Source organism: Perognathus longimembris, chromosome 15 (assembly GCF_023159225.1).
Source record: "Perognathus longimembris pacificus isolate PPM17 chromosome 15, ASM2315922v1, whole genome shotgun sequence".
Taxonomy (NCBI): Eukaryota; Metazoa; Chordata; class Mammalia; order Rodentia; family Heteromyidae; genus Perognathus; species Perognathus longimembris.
The window spans coordinates 47863276-47884806 of NC_063175.1; the positions used below are offsets into that span (position 1 = coordinate 47863276).

The following is a 21531-nucleotide window of genomic DNA, read 5'->3' on the forward strand; positions in this document are numbered from 1 at the left end:
GTGGAGAGCATTTGTACACGGGCTGGGCTGCTTCTCGCTGCCCCACAGAGGGTCTCTCCTGTGAAGTCACGCGTGTTTCAGGGCCAGTCTTCACAAAACCCCCCAAAGTCCGTCCAAGGGAGCAGCTGTGGTTGCGCCCGAGAGCACAAGATGCTTTCCACCCGCCTCACCCACGTGGGAGGGACATGAGCCATCGTCACAGAGCCTGGGGGAGATAGCTGATGTGCTTCTGGCCAAACTTGTTTTATGGAGACAACCGTAATTTTACACCTTTCAAAGAAACTACCTTCCTAATCTGCAAAACTTAATTGTCCTATCTTGGATAACTGTTCCATTTTCTACATTTAAATGTATCCAACGGACAGCTGTTCTCCAGGGCTGTGGTGAACACGCGTATGCAGCTGTGTTCTGGTGGGTCGCCAGTGCTGTCTTGTCACAGAGACAGTGGCCCACCAGCAGGGCCAGGTTCGTGACGGGCTGTCTTTAGCCACGATGTCCATTCTGAGGGCGTTCTCTGGCTCACGGTAAAGCAGACTCTGGAAATGTAACATTGCTTTACTAGGCCGTCACGAAGTTCAAGCTAAGCACACTCTATCCAGACCTAGAAAAATAACTAGGTCACTAAAATAAGACTTCCTGAGAAGCATAGAAACCGCTGGAGCAGTCCACGACAGCCTTGGGGGGCCCGGTGCTCGTGCACACGGAGCCCCTGGTGTGACTCGGCCCTTCCGACCCCCATGCGAGTCCTGCTGGCCCCGAGCTGCGGGCAGTGATGGTGTTTCCCTCCCTCCGCAGGCACTGCCCGGACTCCAGGCGGACCTTCACCAAGAGGCTGATGCTGGAGAAGCACGTCCAGCTCATGCACGGGATCAAGGATCCGGACCTGAAGGAAATGACAGAGGCCACCAACGACCAGGAGGTGGAAATAAAGGAAGACGCGAAGGTGAACCCCTGCGCCTCTTTCCTTCCCGGGGTTGACCCTCATTCTTCCTCCATTCTCTATCCCTGGGGTTTTCCACAATGACACTTGTTTTTTTTGGGGGGTCAGTCATGGGGCTTGAACTCAGGGCCTGGGCACGCTGTCCTTGAGCTCTTTTTGCTCAAGGCTAGTTTCCTACCATTTGATTAAATGGAGATAAGAGTCTCAAAACTTAACCTGCCGGGGTCTGGCTTTGAACCATGATTCTTAGATCCCAAGGATTACCGACTGGAGCCACCCGCAGTGGGCTGCAGTCACACAGTTTTAAATATTACCATCACACCCATGAAGGTGTAAAATGATCCCCTTTGTATACGCCCCTTGTGGCTTCTGGGGGGGGGCTCCCCGCTGGGCACCGTCCACTGCTCCGTCCACTGCCAGGCCTGTGGGCGCCGGCGTGGGTCAGGCTCTGCTGGAAGGGGAGGTCCAAATGCAGGGGCTCCGTTGTCTGCCGCTGGAGGCACATCTGGGAACATGGCTCCTGTTCGTGGGGTGGGGACAGTAGGAACCACAAAGGGCAGACCGCTGCTTTAAGGCCCCCCCATTCCAGGGGGTGGTGCCCGTGTTCCTAGCAGCTGTGTCGTGGGATCCTCGTCCTTGTTACTGTGCAGCCGGGTTGGTGCTGGGTTGGGTCTGTGCTGGGTACCCCTTTCATACCGTCCCCCCCCCACACACCCCGCAGGCCCCCAGTCCCAAGCGGAAGTTGGAGGAGCCGGTCCTGGAGTTCCGGCCCGCCCGCGGCGCCATCACGCAGCCCCTGAAGAAGCTGAAGATCAACGTGTTCAAGGTGCACAAGTGCGCCGTGTGCGGCTTCACCACGGAGAACCTGCTGCAGTTCCACGAGCACATCCCGCAGCACAAGTCGGACGGCTCGTCCTACCAGTGCCGCGAGTGCGGCCTGTGCTACACGTCGCACGTGTCCCTGTCGCGCCACCTCTTCATCGTGCACAAGCTCAAGGAGCCGCAGCCGGCCGGCAAGCAGAACGGGGCCGGGGAGGACGGCCAGCAGGAGAACCAGCCGGGCCCCGACGACGAGGCGGCCGACGGCGCCGTGTCGGACCGCAAGTGCAAGGTGTGCGCCAAGACCTTCGAGACGGAAGCTGCCTTAAACACTCACATGCGCACCCACGGCATGGCCTTCATCAAGTCCAAGAGGATGAACGCCGCCGACAAATAGCCCGCCGCCGTCCACGCCGCCCCCGACGCCGCCCCGGACACCCCCGGCCTGGGCGCGGGGCACGCGGGGCGCGGCCAGGCTAACTGCACTATCTCCCCATCCGCGTCCCAGGACCATCCAGACAGTATTTGCGTTCGAAAGAGTTTGTATATATTTAAATGATAACTTTTTATACTCTTTGTTACATGTTTGTATCAGTATTTAGTAGAACCAATGTTTCCAGGTGTCTTTTTTTTTTTTAATTTGTTTGGTTTCGTTTTGTTTTTTGTTGTTGTTTGTTCGTTCGTTGGTTTGTTCAGATGGGTTTTTAACTGTTCTTTTTCTTTTTGTACTGTTTTCCTTACAACAGAGTTCTTAGTCCTCGGGGCAGTTCCTGAATTCAACCATTTTTGTATCGTCACCAATTTTGAATGGGTTGATTAACTAAGTAACAGGCTAACGTAATGCCTTTTTTTTAAGTCTTTTAAATTTTTTTAGAATCCACTACTACATAATTTGTAGGTGGTTGTGGCCCTCACAACACTAGAAACTTTGAAGTGTCTTAGCACTACCCCAGCGTGCCTGCTCCCAGGGGGCCAGGGTGTGTGGGACCCCCGACCCTCGTTCCCAGTGACCGCCAAGGCAGCCTTGCAGGGCCTCTCTGCCCCCCCACGATCGGGTCCACCAGGCCAGAAGCCAGTAAGTGATGTATGTACATTTCCTCCATTCCCCCCGAAGAAAGGGGCAAGAAGGGAATTACAAAGTGGTGAAAACCAAGGCCGATGGTTTTCCGGGCAGACAGGCAAGGCTGATGTAAAGAGCACAAGGAGATACGCTAGGAAAGGGCTGGATTACTGTTAAAGTTCCCCCTGGGGAGTCAGACCTAGCTCCGTCTAGTCAGGTTTTTCTCATGTCACTTATTACCTATTACAAACACAACTACGAGTATCAAGTATTTTTCTCTGGCTCTTGACAGGAAAAAAAAAAGTCATAGTTGACCTACCCCTTTGCCGTCTACATAGTTGGCGTTTCCTGTTCTGGGTGCTACTGCCAAACGTTCTGGTACTTAGAGTTGGGATGCACAACTTCAACCACCGACCTTCAGTGCAGCTGCCTGCAAAGGGCAACTGGCCATTAGGTCAAGCACTGAGCCAACCACCGGCTTTCGTTTAGCATTTCAATAACAAGCTCCTGTCTGCGGTTCTGCTTAGCACCACACAGGTGCTCTTCTGTCCCTTCCGTTCATAGTTCTCTGGGAGAGTTATAAACACACTATGTTATATATACACACACACATACATATATACATATATGTGTGTGTATATATAATGTATATTTTGTTTTTGGGTTTTGTGTTTTCTTTTGCATTTTGTACCTTGTACTTATCCCCAAACATGTTTTATACTTTTATTCCCCCCCCATGAAGAGGAATTCTTTTATGTACATATAGATACTTGCATGGTAGACTGTAGTTGATGTTTGATTCCTCAAAAGGTCTTGCTGCTGTCAGGTGTAGGCCCCACAGCCATCATGACTGTATTACACACATTTCACATGTAAATAAAACGCGGGACATTTGGCCTTGTGCTTCTGTGAGAGAGTTCTTGATGGTGGGGCTGACATCCTGGAGTTTAGGAAGTGATGCATTGCTGGATGGAATGGGCTACCAGGTCCTGCAGGATTCTTTCCATCCCGAAGAATGGCCTCCTCGTTCTCCTCAGTCACCAGCTGACTGTTCTGTCGCTTTCTCGTTGACTCCATCCTCCGCACATCGGTACAATCGAAGGGTATGACAAAGTGTTCCTCAGCTTGAAGTTGGATCGCTGTTACCTGTTCTGTTTGTATTGCTCTAAGTTGTATTCATGGCACTTCCACATTGTTTCTGCATCGGAACCTTGCAATAAGCCTGCGTGGCGGCCATGCAGGTCTGTACAGCCTAGATTTACAGTCGAGGAAGCGGAGCTCTGGATTCTTTGCCTAAGCCCTCGTACCTGCTGAGTGGCTTTGAGTATTAGAACCCAAACATTTTGCTCTAAATCTAGTGCTCGCTCTTTGTGGTTATGTACATATTGACAAATATTCATTTATTCAACAAATAAAAAAAAAAGTATGTGCAAAACATGACCCTAGAGCTTTTGTTTTGTTGGCACCATGGCTTTTATAAGATCATCTCAGTCTCCCTACTTTGATTAAAGACTCAGGAAGTACTTGAGAATATGGAATTCATATTAAACATCTGGTCGAAGGTAAGGAAAAATTTTTTTGAAGTACTCAGGGGTCCAAAATGAAGCAGGTGAAACACAGACTAGAAAAGCACATGCAGTGTGGGGGCTCGGTGGGGAAAGCTGGGTGGTCAGCTCTGGGGAGGGGGGTGGTCTACTGAAAGACATCTTGCTTGGGCGGGAGGGGATATAGCCGAGAGATGAAGGGTTAGACTCCACAGAAAACAGGTTAGAAGTCAAGGTAATCCTAGCTACTGTAGACACTGAGATCTGAAGATGAAGGCTCAAAGCCAGCTTGGCCACAAAAGCCCATGAGATTTATCTCCAATTAACCAGGAAAAAGCTGAAGTGGAGCTGTGTAGCCCAAGTGGTAGAGTGCCAGTCTTGAGTGGAAAAGCTAAAGGACAGTGCCCTGGCCCTGAGCTCAGGCCCCAGTGCTGACACATACATACCAAAAAAGTTAAGAAGGACAAATTAAAACCCAAGTCCGGGTCAACAGGAATTGTAGAAAGAAATAATCGAGAGGTCAGCGTGAAAATGTCTTCAGCATTAAAGAAAACCATGAATAATAGGATTAACACAGCATCCTGGGCGAGAATCCGTGGGTTGAGACTTGCATTCTGCCCGTCCTTTATCAGTTGTACTGATGAGGTACAGGCATTTGGGAAAGAGGAGACCCTCCGAGCAAAGATAGGATCCTTTGAGGCATGCGCAGGGATTTCCTAGGAAGCCATTTACGGCATGGAGAGGTGACATCTGAGGCTGGAAAAGGTGACATAAGCCAATTTCAGGAACCTTTGGGTGACACACCAACGGTTTGTACTTGCATAATTAGAAACTGGTAAGGAGTAGAAAAACTAGATGGATTGGGAGCAGTATTGATGCTAGATGGCGGCAGGGGGTAGGGTGGGCGATGTAAGCAGAGCAAGCAGGTTTAATATGGTTACAATCTCAAATGGCTTAGCTCAAGACTGTCTTGCTGGCCAGTGCCCATTGCAGGTTGGTTGAGGCATGACTCTCTAGCTCTTAATCCCATTCTGTCACGGTCGCAAACATTGCTGTGGTAACCAGGAGAGATCAATTTAACGTCTCTGGTTCAGAAGTAATAACACTTCTTACTACTCAGCCACAAACCATCACCAGTCCCCGCAGGCCAAGAAGCGCTATCTTCCCTGTGCCCAGAAGGATGGTCACAGGAGTAATGTCTCTTGCTCTGATGCTAACCCAGTATGATGATTTGACCTGAGGTAGGCAGGACTGGCCTAGAAACACTTGTAAGTCAAACTTCAGAAGTAGCACTGAGGGTTCCATGCAGCGAGATAAACTCCATTTGAGAGTTGAACTGGGGTTACTTTAACAATAAAGAGCTGGTTATGAGGAAGATAATGAGTTCCGTTTTTTGCAAAGATGGATGTGGAAGTGGCGAGCAGTAGATCTTGTTTCAATGAGAGCTCTGGCACAAGACAAAGCACAGGAGAAGCGGGGGTCTAGGGGCGCATGCCTGTGAGCTACTCAGGAAACTTGAGTTCTGAGGATCAAAGTTTGAAGCCAGCCTGGACAGGAACATCATGAGACTCCATCTCCCACTAACCACCAAAAAGTCAGAAGTGGGGCTATGGGTTACGTGGCAAAGCATTATCCTGAGCAAAAAAGCTAAGGATCAGGGCCCCGGCTTTGAGTCATATAACACAGCACTATTTATAATAATATTTCATAATATTTAAGGGAACTGTGTCCTTGATTTGCTTTATTATTTATTTTACAGCAAGCTACCAATCCCCCAGCTTTCCTTATAGCCTTACTGGCAAATTACACTGCCATGTCAGACCTGCTCGCACACACGAGACAGACCATGTCTGCAAGAGCGAGTTGGGGAACAGCCTGTATTTAGAAGCCAATGTCCTCTCAGACATGGGGGGGGGGGGGGGTTAGCTCAAGAATGATTTTCTGACCTTGAGGTCATGTCAGGCTTCATTGGACTAGTTACTTCTGGAGAATACATAGCACCCCCTGGAACAGAACAAGGAGAGCTGATGTTGACCCCAAAAGGATGATGTGAGCTTGACGAGCACCAACAGACCAGAGCAGCCTCTGCTGCCACTGTAGGAAAGTGGAAGATGGGTCGGCCAGTGGGGAGGAGCCACGCGCCCTTAGCCACTTCATCATCTGAACGTCCCAGCCAGTGCTAGGGAGTTTGCTATTTGGCAAGAGCTAGGTCTGCTCTCCCACGGAAGCGGGAAGAGCCTTCCACCAGCCTCGCAAAAGAGAGCACACGATCATCACCCTGGCTCCTGCTTTGACCCTCAAGAAAACCATGTAAAGCAGCAGGGACAGATGAAATGGGTGGCACCCGTGGCATGGTGGCCACAGTCATGGTGACAGCCACTTGAGTTACCTTGTGAATCGCCCATGTGGCTGGCTGGGGGAAGATGGCTGCCTGTAAGGGGCTCACTCCTGAGTCATGTTGGATATAAGGAGTGATCATGGTGGGACACAGTGAAGTTTAGGCCCTGGCTTCCCTCTGAATAAGAGCCCCTCCAAAGACCACGTCAATGCCAATTATTGTAGCAGAAACTCACCCAGACAAACAAGTGAGATTCATCCCAGGAGACCGGCTCCCCCCATGTCCTGTTTCATGCCTGACCTCATCTCCTGCCACTTCCTTTCTTTCTCTACACAGCTGTCCCATTCCTATCCCATCCTACCACCTTGGCACTTGCCAGAGTGTTCCCCACTCTTCTGGAACGTTCTTTCCCCAGTGGTTCCCCCCCCCCCCCGCCCCCCGCAAACTTTCCCCTTCCTTTAGGTTAGTTCAGGATTGCCCCACACAGAAAGCCTTCCTGGGGTCCCATGCTGAAGCACACTGCCTGCTTAGGCTGCCAGACTTTGCATGCCTACTTCCTGTCCACCACCCTCGGGATGAATGTCCTCAGCTTCTCCATGAACTCTGCTTGCCTCCTGTCAGGTGGTCACCATTTCCTCTCACCTTTTGCTGCCTGAGAGCACTTTTCTGTCACGTCACTCCCTATTTTTGTCAGCAGAGACAGACCCATGTTTTCTCAATGTCATTGCCAAATGATGCAAGGCCCCTTGTCCTTTGTTTCTCAACAGCCATGGCATTTGTAACAGCATCTCCAACAGATGGCTGCTTCTTCAGGAAATGACAAAGGCCTGCTTGCTGGAAAAGAAGGCAATATTGATTTTCCTGTCCTATTTTTGCCCCCTCCCCGCGCCCCCGTCTTGCATTAAACAGGTGCCTGAATAATCCTTGTGAAATGACTGTGTGCTTGGAAAGGTGCAATGGTCTGGGATGTGCAAAGCAACTCTAAAGCCACAAGGACAAGGAAGCACGGGCCTGTTTCAGCAGCATAAACAAGGCATGCAAACATTGTGCCGCCCTTTTTTATTTGTGTGGGTACTAGGCTTGAACTCGGGGCCTAGCAACCTCACTTACTTTGCCACTCAAGGCTGGTATTTTACCACTTCAAGCCATCCTTCCACTGTGGAGTTTTTTACTGGCTAATTGAAGATAAGAGTCCCTCAGATTATCAGTTTTGAACCAAGATCCTCAGATCTCAGCCTCCTGAGTAGCCAGGATTACAGACAGAGCACCCCTCTGCCACCCCTTAAACAGAGCTAGACTACTATTTAAAGATGGTCTTTATTTTTTTTTGGGGGGGAAGGAGTATTTACACAATAAGAGATCGAAATCAACATAGTTTACATTTCCTGAACGTGGCCAGCAGCACTAACATGGACACATGTTCTTTTTGTCACAAATGTGTGTCTCAAACCCACACACATGCGTTTGTCCTGTATCATCTTCTTTGCAGGGGCGAGGGCCTCATTCCCGTGCAGCCCCACTTTCAAAGCCTGGCAAATGCATTAGCAGATGGATGACCTAGCCACATGACCACAGAGAAGCCCTCGTTTGCTTAACGTATAGCTAAACATTTCTCGGTTGGATTTGTCATCATTCCTGGGCAAAACCCAAATATTGTTACTTAGCATCATCAATATATACCCAGAGATATACACCAGACTCTCAAGAGATGTGAGGTTTTATTCATGTTAATCTGCATAACTAAAGAAAGCCAGGTGGTCAGTGGGCCCAACCTCCGCAGTGCTATTTTACTCAGCAATAACACGCTGTATATAAATTGGTTTCCATGGCGTGTTTATCTCGGCCCGCTTTGCAGGTGGCTGAGGAGATGCGGCTTGTCTCTCCGCTCGTTAAGAAGTGAGTAATGTCACATTTACCACCGGTGTGTTGCAGACGAGAGGCTCATAAATACAAGGCTCTCTGAGAAGGGAGGTTGATCCTAGCACATTGAGACAGAAGGATGGTGTTCACTGTATTATTTTATCTCCTGTTCTTGAAACTTCCTTTTGTTTTTCCTGCAAGGAATATTTCTCTCAAGTGCATGCAAGATACCAATGAATTCCTTTCTGACCTGAATTTGGTGAAGCCCAAAGAATACGCTCTGAGAAGTAAGTAGGCACCCAGTCCATTGGGTAGGCAGTCTGAGGTGTGTGGTACAAGCATTTTAGTTGCGCTCACGAGAAATTAAAATATACAGCATCAAGTCATGTGCAGTCACTCATGCCTGTAATCCTAGCTACTTGGAGGGTATATGGATCATGATTTGAAGCCAGCCTAGACAAAAAGCTCACGAGATGCCTCCTAACCCCATAAGAATCCAGGTGTGTCAGTTATCCCAGTTACATGGAAAACCTGAACAGGAGGATTGTGGTCCAGACTGGCTGGGGGTGGGGAGAGGAGGGAGGACCATAGAGAAAAAAATAAAAGCAAAAAAGACCTGAGGTATGGCTCAAGTGGTAGAGTGTCTATTTGGCAAGGCTGCATCGAACAGGGAAGAGAAGAGCCTTAAACCTTGGCTTATAGATTGTACCGGACATCAAGGAGGGAGGGGAGTTTTCATTGCAAAAGGTTCTATGGCCAGTCTAACCATGGAGATCTCCTAAGGACCAGCATCCTGACAAGAAGAGAATTGTTTATAAATGGCATGATGTTGTTAATTATGACTGGAAACAATAGCATTTTCCTGTCATCTGGTGAAGTTTAGTTTCTGTTTCTAAACATCCACTGTGCTTGTGATAATAAGGTGTTTTATTATTCATGGGAGCCATCTTGCCCCTTGCATGGCTGATAGGTATATGTAGGTATAGATAGATATCTGTGATTGGCTCAGGTTAGAAGCAATGGTATGTAAGCGAGCCTCTTTGTATGTGGTATAGATGGGCTTTCAGTGGCTGGGTTTTGCATGTTTGCCAAAGCTATTTCCACAATTAAAGGGATTCATGGCTTTCTGCCAGCTTGGAGATGGATTTTCAGTGGTTAAACTCTCCTTCCTGAAAATGATTCACTGTTGTTGCTAATAAGGGAGGAAATACCAGGTAAAAGTTCATTCCAAAGCCAGATAGCCTAACACAACAACTTCTATTTCTATGTAGAAGGCATGGCTGCTTTGTACTGAAAACACTCTGCTGTATGAATCCTTTAAAAGTTTTCATCCATGGCTGGGAATGGGGCTAGTGGTAGAGTGCTTGCCTAGCAAGCATGAGCCCTAGATTTGATTCCTCAGCACCACATACACAGAAGAAGCCTGAAGTGGCGCTGTGGCTCAAGAGGTAGAGTGCTATCCTTGAGCAAAAGAAGCTCAGGGACAGTGCTCGGGCCCTGAGTTCAAGCCCCAGGACTGGCAAAACAAACAAACAAACAAACACAAAACCACTTTCATCCATGTGGAGAACTCCACATAGCTTCCCTGATACAGGAGCTATTGTAACCCCGAATGGGATGTCCTGGTAATTTAATGAAATGGTGGTAAAATGCAAATCCAATTAATTCAATAGTTGTTTTCGTCAAGTCCTGGTTTGGAATTGATGCTGTTTGCTACAACACTAGGTGACGTTGATAGGGAGCATTGTGACAAACCTGGGCCAAAGAGGCTGGTCAAGAGAATCAAGGAGATGTGATGGTTGGCTGGGATGTCTGATGAGGTGGTGGTGGATATTGTCAGATCCAGTCACCGCCAGCTAATTGCCATGCGTCTTACTGGGTCCATGCATGGCTCCTCTGCAGGAGACTGAAAACAAGAAGAGATTGTTTTGTTTTGTTGACACACATTTCCCCCCAAGATAATTTGTCCAAGACAGAATCCAATGACTTATGGAGATGGGCTAAATGACTATTAAATGTTTGTTTGTTTGTTTGTTTGGTGCTGGTCCTGGAGTTTGAACTCAGGGGGTGGGTGTTCTCCCTGAGCTTTTGTGCTCAAGGCTAACACTATCACTAGAGCCACAGCTCCACTTCTGGCTTTTTTGTTTTTTGGGTTTTTTTTTGTCAGTCCTAAGGCTTGAACTTAGGGCCTGGGTGCTGTCCTTGACCCTTTTCACCCAAGGCTACTGCTCTACCACTTTGAGCCATGGCACCACTTCTGGTTTTCTGGTGGTTAATTGGAGATGAGAGTCTCACAAACTGTCCTGCCTGAGCTGGCTTTGAACCAACAATCCTCAGATCTCAGCCTCCTGAGTAGCTAGGATTTCAGGCATGATGTATCAGCGCCTGGCTATGTTAACGAATAAGTACATTCATCATCTGTACTGCTATGTGTTTTCATTCTAATGTGCCAGATGCTATTTGTCATGGTTGCTTTGCCATGTTGCCTGAGATTTTTGAGCACAGCACACATTTCTGACCTGGACTCACAGGATGGATTTCCTGATGACCATGTGGATGGGGAAATAAGAAGAGTCAGTGATTGGGGTAGTTGGACACAGCAGCAGGTGCCCTTCAGAGCGCTGTACAGGAGCCTCCCTTTTAGTGCCCAAGCCCTTTATTTAGGAGAGGAGAGAGAGCGCTACTATGGTCCATTTTGTAAAGAAGAATATGGAACCACAGGGATAGAAAGGATCTTGCCCAAAGTAAGTGGTAGATAGAAAATTTGAGCCCATGTCACAGGGCTCCTGAGCTCACCCTCTGGATCGTTGCCTAAAATAAGCAATGACAAAAGAAAGACAATAACAAAGCTGAGCAATGGAAGGGAATGAGAGATACAGGTATCCATGCCGCAGCGGAGGTCCCAGAAGTCACATCAAGGAGGAAAAACAGCCGGGCAGGTGGCACATTCCTGTAATCGCAGCACCGGGAAGGGTAATGCAGGCAGGTCTTGAATTCAAAGCCTGCCTGGGTGACATGGCAAGATCGTGTTCAGAAAGAAAGAAAAATCAAAAGGAAAAAAAAATCTTGCAAGAAGGTTATATATAATACCTAAGTTTAAACTAATGCAAATCAAGGCTCTCTGCTGCTCAATGCCTATAGAATAAATGTTAAGAAATGCATGAAAATGATTCAGTCTGGAGCAGGCAGGGAGGACGGGGGTGCAACTAAGATTTAAAATGATTTCTCAGGTGTGTGTGTGTGTGTGTGTGTGTGTGTGTGTGTGTGAATCAATCGTGGGGCTTGAACCCAAGGCCTGAGCACTGTCCCTGAGCTTTTTTGCCCAGGGCTAGTGCTTTACCCCTTGAGCCACAGCTTCACTTCCGGCTTTTTTGGTAGTTAATTGGAGGTAAGAATGTCACATACTTTCTTGCCCCAGCTGACGTGGAACTGCAATCCTCAGATCTCGGTCTCAGGTGTGTCTGGGATGACAGGTGTGAGCCACCAATGCCTGGCGCCGATTTGTTTTTGTGTGTGTGTGTTGTTGTTTATCGGTAATGGGGCTTGAACACTGGGCCTGGGCACGGTCCTTGAGCAATTCAGCTCAAGACTAGCACTCTACCAGTTTGAGTCATAACATCATTTCTGGTTTTCTGGTGGTTAATTGGAGATAAGAGTCTCATGGACTTTCCTGCCTGGGCTGGCTTTGAACTGAGATCCTCAGACCTGAGCCTCCTGACTAGCTAGGATTACAGGTGAGAGCAACTGGCACCTAGCTTGTTTTTTGTTTCTGCCAGTCCTCAGGCTTCAACTCAAGCCTGGGCACTGTCCCCTAAGCTTCCTTTGCTCAAGGCTACACTCTGACACTTGAGCCACAGCACCACTTCTGGCTTTTTCTGTGTATGTGGTGCTGAGGAATTGAACCAGTGCTTCATGCATGCAGCAACTCTACTAAGCCACATTACCAGCCCTCAGATTTTTTTAAAAACTGAATAATATAACACAGACCTTTGTGTTATTTTTTTTAATATAGTAAGTATTGCATAATTATGCTGTTAAATGGCATCCCCAATCCAAGGGCAGAGATGGTCTCGTGTGGGTTGTGTGAGCTCCAGATAAGGGTTGGGGTCTGAGGAGGAGTAGGGAAAGAGGGCCACTGAGATTCATGCAAAGACATTTGACCTTGCAGAAGGAAACTGAGGTCATGTGTGCTGTAGACCAGGAGAGAACCCGGTATTTAGAGATAGGTCTGGGTAGGAAGGACAGGTTAAAGGGTTCAGGCATCACAAGAGGCAAGTGTACAAGTCTACAATAAGGCTTTATCTTTTCCTTTCCACCTTCACCCTCCACGTACTCTCTTTCCTCTTTTTCTTGTACTGGAGTTTGATCTCTGGGCCTTGTGCTTGCTTGGCTTGCTCGCTTGACTAGCATTCTACCACCCGATCCATGCCTCCAGACTGTATTTTTGCTAGTTATTTATGAAGCTAGAGTCACTCAGGCTTTTCCACTTGCGCTGCCTGTGACAGAAGGCTATCAGCCTTCTAAGTAGCGAGGATTACAGGTGTGAGCCATCAGCACCTAGATCTCCATCCTGACCTCCCCTCTGGAAGGTTCTATTTGGACAAGCTATCTTTTTCCTTTCTCTAGCTGACCTGGACAACTTTCCCCCCAAGTGCTCCTGTACGTTTCTAATTACACCATCCTTGGAAAATAATTATTAAAGACCTGCAGTTGAGTGGCGGAAGCTGCACTAAGCTGGCCGTTGTGACTTCAGTAGGCCAACTCGCCTTGCTCAACTTGCTTCCTCACTACCCCTCACTAGGGAATTAGAACATTCTGATTCCCAGGGCTAGTAGTGCGATACAGGGTCTGTACTGACTTGGGAGAGCCAGTTAGGTTTTTGAGCTGGTCATTAAGCAGTTAATGATTTAATTTACCATTAAATGATGTTACGAATAGTCAAAGATTCATCCTTTCTTGGATATATTTCTAAATTTTCCTGTTATATGTGGGAGGGGATGGTGGCTGGGATGAAATCAGAGCTGCACTATTTGTTGATGCTTTGCTGCGATTTCTCTGCCAGCTGTCAGCATGGCGGAGTTGCGGCTGCATTACTGCGTACCACCTTCTCGCTCTGTGGTCAGCTGTATTTCCTTGGGAGATGGAAGTCAGCTGAGCTGACATGGAATTTAGCAATTGCTACAAGTTGGAGCTTGATTTATTGTCTTGTTGACTGTCTAGACTTCAGAAACGGATGCAGACATTGTTACAAATCCAAGTTAAACTTAGAGATGTGTAATGTCTAGGGCCATCCAATTATCAATACCACAAAAAGACACGGCACTAGTCTTCAGGACTCAGAGTGCCATCTGGCTCAGCTTGCAAATCCTTCATGATATGCTCAAGCGCAGGCCACGTGCATCTTTGCTTTACATTCCTATTACTCATTAAGACCAGCAAAATACCAAATCCCATTCAAGTCAAGATTATACTTGTTGGTCAGTTGAAACTGTAGACTAGGTACAGATATAAATGTTTATCCCCAGCCTTCTCCAGCGGGGAGAGGGATGTAATGAAAGCATTCCGTGAAGTTGGCTCGTTGTGGTGTGTAGAAGGACTACTGTAGGTTTTTATTATTGTTTGTAATTTATATCTGTTACGGGTCAAATCATACACCCCCAGATTCACATGTTAAAGTCCTCACCTCAATATCTCAACATGCAGCTGTGTTTGAAGATAGGGCTGTTAAAGAGATAATATTCTAAAGCAAGGTGAGGAGAAAGGGCCTTAATCCAATACAGGTGCCAGAGGAGATTATAGCCGGGTCCTGGTGGCTTATATGTGTAATCCTAGCTACTTAGAAGGTTGAGATCTGAGAATCACAGTTGGAAGCCAGCCCAGGCAGAAACATCCATGAGACTCTTATCTCTAATTAATCAGCAAAAAGCTGCAAATGGAGCTATGGCTGAAGTGGTAAAGTGCTAGACTTGAGCAAAAAAGACAAACAAGAGCATAAGGTCCTGAGTCCAAGCCCCAGCACTGGCACAAGAAAAAAGAAAGAAAGAAAGAGGCGGGGAGGGAGGGAGGGAGGAAGGAAGGAAGGAAGGAAGGAAGGAAGGAAGGAAGGAAGGAAGGAAGGAAGGAAGGAAGGAAGGAAGGAAGGAAGGAAAAGAAAAAGAAAGAAGAAACAAAGTTGGGCACGGTGGCTCATGCCTGTAATCCTAGCCACTCAGGAGGCTGAGACCTGAGGATTGTGGTTTGAAGCCAGCCGGGGCAGAAAAGTCTGTGAGACTTCTGATAGACTACTCAGAAAAAGCTGCAAGCAGCACATGGCTCAAGTGGTAGAGCGCTAGCCTTGAGCACGAAGAGAGTAGCCCTGAGTTCAAGCCCCCAAAATAGAAATAAAATACAATGAACAGGAAACAAGAAAGATGTTCATCAGAACTGCATACATTTGTCCACGTGTGAGCAACCTAGGCGCTGCAGCCGATAGCCATTTGGGTTCTAGAGAATATAACTTCCTCTTTTTGTGTGGTGATGATAATGACTGAGCTTCATTCAGACTGCAATCAATGAATTGGGAGAACACAATTCCACCCATTCTGCACACAAACTGCAACTGACAATGAGATCTCTCATACGTATTGCACAGAGCCAACTGATTTCAATAGAAGGGCTCTGGACAGAGAGAGACAGCAGGGAGAACCACATAACTATAGGGGGAGCGGGAGGTCATCCGCAAGCAGAGGCATGCCAAGGACTGCTGGGAGCCCGGGGAAGCTGGGAGAAACAGCCCGGAACAGATGCCTCAGACCTCCAGCAGGAGCCAGTCCTGACGGCCCCCCATGGACGACTTAGTCTCCAGCACTGTGTGTGAGAACACAGTTCTGTTGTTGTAAGCTACTCAGGCTATGGGGATTTGTTAAGATGGCGTCAGAAAATAAATACAGAAATGAATACAGATCACTACAGCCTCCAAACACAGCCTCTAGAATTAAAAGCAGACATTTATCGTCTGGGATAGAAAAGAAAAGAGCCAATCTTTCTCTGAACTTCTCTTTCCCTGAGAGGCAACAGAATCACTTGGAGCCTTTGTTTTGTTTTTGTTTTTGTGTGATGTCAGTACTGGGGCTTGAACTCAAGGCCTGGGTACTGTCTCTTACCTTTTTCACTCAAGGTTGGCATTTTACCACTTGACTCCACTTCTGGCTTTTTGCTGGTTAGTGGGAGACAAGAGTCTCACAGACCTTCCTGCCTCATCTGACTTTGAACCGTGATCCTCAGACCTCAGCCTCCTGCGTAGCTAGGATTATAGGTGGGAATCCCCAACTCCTAGTTTACAAGCTGCTTTGAATTATTTGAAAATGCAGGCTTGGATCAACCGCTGTGTGATTTGAAGGAGCAAGTGCAGTTGGGGCTTAGTTCCCTATGTCTCTGTCTCTCAGGCTGATCACAAGGTACTTGGATTTTGAAGGAGCACCTGTCCTACTATCTCTTAGCTCTCTCCAGAAACTCATTAGGGTAGAGGCCAGAAAAGGACAACTTGTACCTTTCAGTTCATAATCAGAAAGGAAATAGATGCAACCTAAAATTTTGTAGAGCCCAGAAAAGTGAGCTCAAGTAGAAATACCACCCTTTTACAAAGCAAAAAACCTGGAAAGAACTGGAATTCCATGTTCTCAAAATAAGGATCTGGGTATCCATATGTGTCCTTCAGAGTTTTTCTAGTGGAAAGGCAGGCTCAGAATCAATACCTTTTACTTCTGTCTCCTCAGCTATTACGGTTCTAGATTCTTAAGCTTTAGGCTACAGAATGTGAGCAACATCGCGAGGGAGAATGGCATCTGAAAAACATGTTAGTCAGTATGTCAGAAATGTACCCAGTGGTTTATGATTGTTTTCCTTTTTGGTTACTTTTTGAGGCGCTGAGTTTGGGCCTGTGAACTCATTTTTACCAAAGTTTAATTCAATTCAGCAAATAGCCACTGAACTCTTTCTCCAAGACACCTATTAGGTAAAGTAGGAGCAACTTCCTCCCTGTGGGAGACAAACAGGGACGCAACCACATCACCGCACTGCAATGCCAAAGTCTGGAGTGTTTCCTGGGAGAGGCCATGCTCCATGGAGGCCCGCAGAGTGACTCAGTATTGCCCAGCAGACAGGAAGGACAAACAATCTAGGCTGGAAGATGGCAAGCGCTGACCTGGTGCTGGTTCATCCTTATAATGGAGCCGAGGAAATGCACTTAAGGTTCAGGAGGATAAGATGGAAAGGGCAAAGAGCTTTTAAGGCCCTGCTCCGGAGTCTGGAATAATCATGATGTTCCGAGTAGCAACACTTGGGAAACACAAGTAGCTCAAGCCCCTCCCTTGGCTTGTGTCCTCTGGGACGGTGGGGCCTGTTACCAAAACAGCAGCGAAAACGATCCACCAGGGACTGGGCATCCAGCGAGAGAAGAGTTCAGACCAGAAGTGAATGTTAGTACAAGTGTTAGGGAAGTGTCTTCAGCAGAGAAAGGAGATTATATGGCACAGGTAAACCACGGAAAGCCAGCATTCCAGCCCATCCGTAGCCTGAATCTTCAGGGTCTATAAACATTAGCATTAGGTTTAAGTAGAGGTGAAGTTCCAGTCAGGGGACAAAGGTATGGACAGCTTTGGAGTCCCAGGTACAGTTGTGGTTTGGGCCGTCATTATCTCTGCTCTGATTCTCAAAGGTTCTTGGAGTGGTTATTGCTTGTTGTCACTTGAAGAGACCAATCTGGTTCCCATGAGCTGATTTCTCTGGCTCGGAGGCACAGTCTGATCATTACAAGTAGTTTTCCTCATTTGGAGGTGATCTGCAAGGCTCTGCTGTCCCCGGGGGGTGGGGGGGGGTGGCTTTAAAGTCCTTGGTCCTTCAGACATGGTCTTTCCTGGAGCCCATGATGATTGCAAAGTGACACGAAAAATCAGCTTAGAACAACAACATACAAAATGGAGGGAGAGTTGCCAGCCTTTTCTCTTGTTTTTAGTTCATTAGTGGCAGCAAAGAGCAGCTTGAGCACCTGTGACAAATACACTTTCTCGTGAGTGTGTGGAAGTGGATTGTTCTAGGGAACGGCAGTAGCCTTTGGAATGCGAGTACTTCCTGAGATTGCCTGCAAGAACTCCTTAGCCCTAGGTCCTGGTCTCCAGGGCCACTTGTGAATCGGGAAGTTTAATTACAGTGTACTCTCTGAGCCTTTGTGACCCCATCTTCCATTTTGAGTTCTCTTTGCACCTCCCCGTTGCTCAGGGCTAGCTGCTGCCTGAAAGAGCCTGAGCATCAGTGTTGATTTATTTCTTAAGAAATGATGCTGGGTGATTCTAATGCCCATCAGGGCTGGGGGTAATCACTGCAAATAAGATGTCTGAAAAGCCTAAGGGGTCAGCTCATAGCTGCTCTGAGCACGGTGGGCCAGGCAACCTCTGGTGTAAGTAGTCCATTTAGCCATTTTGTGGGAAAGCAATTGTGACTATGAAAACAAAGCAACATGGCTGCCTTCCAACAAAACCTTACTAATAAAACAGCCAGGGTCATAGCTTGCCAACCCCTGCTCTAGACAGTAGAGGAATATAGAGTACGTTTTGATTTAAATTTTTATGTTTTATTATGTTTACGTAATATATTAATCTACCCTGTAAAAGAACCTAAACAATAGAGACAAAGGACAAGACTTTTTATTTTTCAAATACAAGTCTCCTTCCTGGATTAAAACTTTCGTCAGTAGGGTATGCAATTTTCTAGAAGGTTCAAGAACTTTCTTCTTACTTTTTTTTTTCTTACTTTCTGTTTCTCCTGTCTCTTATCCATTCATCCATCCAGCTTCCTTCCTTCCTTTCTTCTCTCTCTCTCTCTCTCTCTCCCCCTCCCTTCTTCCATTCTTCCTTCCTTCTTTCCCGCCCCCCTCTTTCCTTTGGTGATACTAATTGTATTTGAATTCAGGACCTTGTGCTCATTTGGCTTCCTTAATAAGCTGTTGCTCTGTTGTTTTAGCCACGCCTTCAGTCCTGCTTTTTGTTGGTTGTTTTGGAAACAAAGTCTTATGAACCTTTTTGTCTAGGTTGGTTTTAAATCTTGATTCTCAGGATCTCAGCTTCCTGAGTTGCTAGGATTACAGATATGAGCCACTGGTGCCCCATTGCATACTTACTGTTCTTAAATTTCTCTCCACATAATATATGGTTATTTATCATCATCATCATCATCATCATCATCATCATCATCATCATCATCATCATATCATCATCATCATCATCATCATCATCATCCTTCTAGTCCTGGGGGTTGAACTCAGGGACTGGGCACTGTCCCTGAGCTTTTTGTGTTCAAGGCTAGAACTCTACCACTTGAGCCACAGTACCACTTCCAGTTTTTTGCTTGTTAATTGGAGATCAAAATATTAAGGACTTTCCTGCCCTGGCTGGCTTGATTCTCAGATCTCAGCCTCCTAAATAGCTAGGATTCCAAGTGTGTGCCACTGGTCTCCGACTTCTGTTTTTTTTTTTTCATAAATTCCGAAAGTTAATACTCTGTTGCTCATTTCATGATTTCCTGACAAAAAAAGTAAGGATTTGAAAGTACCATCATTGAATTGGATGGGTCCTGTAAGGTGCTATTTTGTTAATGCAATAGTCTATGTCATACACTCAATTCACTATTTCCTGAAAAATGTAACGATTTGAAAGTACATCATTGAATTGGTTTGGTCCCATAAGGTGGTATTTTGTTAATGCAATAGTCTGTGTCATACATTCATGGCCATCCAAGCATTTCTGTCACAAGCGTCTTTTGATGTGTGCCCATGTGTTTCCCTAGGGCACAGTCCGAGATGTTGAGTTTCTGGGTCCATGGGCACATTAATTAGAAGGGATCTTTGGCAAAACCAGCGACACTAACTCTGTCACACTTTGACATGAAAGGAAGCTATGGTCAGGCTGTGGGCGGCTCACAGGTTGGGCAGAGACCAAAGGCCTGGTGTCTGGACCAGTGTGGACCAAGCAGGCTTGATTCTATGGCCTCTCAGAAAGCCACTCTCAGAAAGCAGGCCCAGTTGGCTTTGTTCCTTGTCTTACTCCATTCATTCATGGGAGAGGGTCGATCTCAGGTTACCACTTACCTTCTGTGTTGAGAAAACAACTTCATTCTTTTTCAAGACTATATATAGCTGGTGAATGGTATTTGTTCAAAAGAAATCTGGTTTCTGTGAGGGGGGCGGGGAATGGCTTTCAGGAGGCCACATAGAACTATTTCTTCCTGTTCTTACCTTCTACATTTTTACTAATCAGATGGGTAAAGAGGAGTGTGGTGTAATTGTTGTTTTGTGGTGGGCTGAACAACTTCCTTCTAGTTATTGGTCAACTGTATTTTCTTATCCAAGGACTTATTGTTCATATTTTTGGTCAATCAAGATGATTGATTTGTAAAGGTGCCATATATATTGTGAACCTTTCCTAAGTTGTAAATATGGTAAACTTGTTCCCTCCTTACCTTTTATCTTTGTTTCTGAGGCTCTGGCAAGTTTAGTCTGTCTGTTTATCTACCTACCCACCTGTCTGTCTATTTATTTATTTAAAGTATGTAGCAATACTAGGGCTTAAACTCAGGGTCTCATTCCCTTGCTTAGCCTTTTCACTCAAGGCTGGTGCTTTACTACTTGAGCCTCACCTCCACGTTTGGCTTTCTATTGGTTAATTGGAGATAAGTCTCACTGATTTATCTTGTCTGATCTGGTACTGAACTGAGATTCTCCTATCTCAGCCTCCTGAGCAGCTAGGATTATAGGTGTGAGCCACCTGTGCCTGGCTGGAGATTGTCTCCTTAGTGCTACTTCTTTCAAATAACTTTAGAGAGAAATCCTGTCTCAGAGAGTTGCACAGGAGAAGAACAAGCGTGGTTACTGGTGATCGTGTGGTACTTGAGCTTCCGCGTTCTCCACACTTCTGAGGGGCACACACTAGGGTCTGGGCTCTACAGGCAAAGGCAATAGGAGTGTGTAAGCCACAACTCAAAATTCCCAAAGAACAAACACATAGAAGAATGGCAAGCAATTGAAGAAATATGTGTACTACATGAAACTGAATTATTGGAACAGATAGGTCAGGAAGAAATTAAAATAAACACAATAAATATGACCAAAGAGATGAGAGACTATTGGTAATGCAAAGTTTGAACAAGCGATCATAAAAATCCCGAGGTATTGTTAGATAGTAATGATCATAAAGATAATACAGCTGAAATAAAAGCACATTAAGTAGAATAAATAGTCTGATATACCCCCCCAAAAATGTCAGCTAGATGATGAGTGTGATACCTTTTGAAGATTTAGCAAGAAAGAAAAGTAAAGGCTATAAAGCAAAACTAAACCAAAACTAAAACCAAGATAAACAAAACTAAGATCTAGCAAGGAAAAGTGACCTTGGTTGGATAATAGAAACAGGACAAAGTGAACAAATATATTTGAGCAAATAATGGCAGCATTTTCTTCAGAAGGAAAGAGTGATAAAAGCTATCAGATGACGTCAAGGTTTCCAAAAAGAGGAGCTCAGTTTTAGAAGATTGCCTTAGTATACAGGAGGTCCAGGTTCAATCCCCAGCACCTCAATGAAACACCGAAAACTAAGAAAATATAATTAATACAATAGAGTATGTGATAACTAGATGATAAATAGAGCAATACTGAACCTGTAAAAGCACTCATCAAAAGAGACCCCACACATCTTCACCTAGCCATCTCCAACTATGCCTAACATAATTATAACACTTTTAAGAGAGAAACTGACACTGGTACAATCTATACCTATTGTCCTATATTATTATTGTGTGTGTATGGATTTGTGTAAGCTAGATTCTGATTAAGATATGCAATAGAAGATTAGAAACACAAAAATCATTCATATAAATGACAATATACATACATAAAAAACCCTACAAATTATATATACACATACATGCATACATATCAAACATA

The 21531-nt window shown here is 46.2% G+C and overlaps 2 protein-coding genes across 15 annotated transcripts in view; both read left to right on the forward strand.

The window, feature by feature from the left end:
- Znf532 (zinc finger protein 532) overlaps positions 1–4259 on the forward strand; it is a 99854-nt gene extending 95595 nt beyond the window's left edge. For all 14 annotated transcript variants that reach the window (XM_048363796.1, XM_048363784.1, XM_048363783.1 and 11 more), the window contains 2 exons: positions 796–943; positions 1662–4259. In XM_048363796.1, the coding sequence (XP_048219753.1) occupies positions 796–943; positions 1662–2156 (643 nt within the window). In that variant the 3' untranslated portion in view covers positions 2157–4259. The remainder of the gene's footprint in view (positions 1–795; positions 944–1661) is intronic.
- A 4441-nt stretch (positions 4260–8700) lies between these two features.
- LOC125363945 (O-acyltransferase like protein-like) overlaps positions 8701–21531 on the forward strand; it is a 48356-nt gene continuing 35525 nt past the window's right edge. Inside the window, exon 1 of the mRNA XM_048363282.1 lies at positions 8701–8848. Within this exon, the coding sequence (XP_048219239.1) occupies positions 8701–8848 (148 nt within the window). The remainder of the gene's footprint in view (positions 8849–21531) is intronic.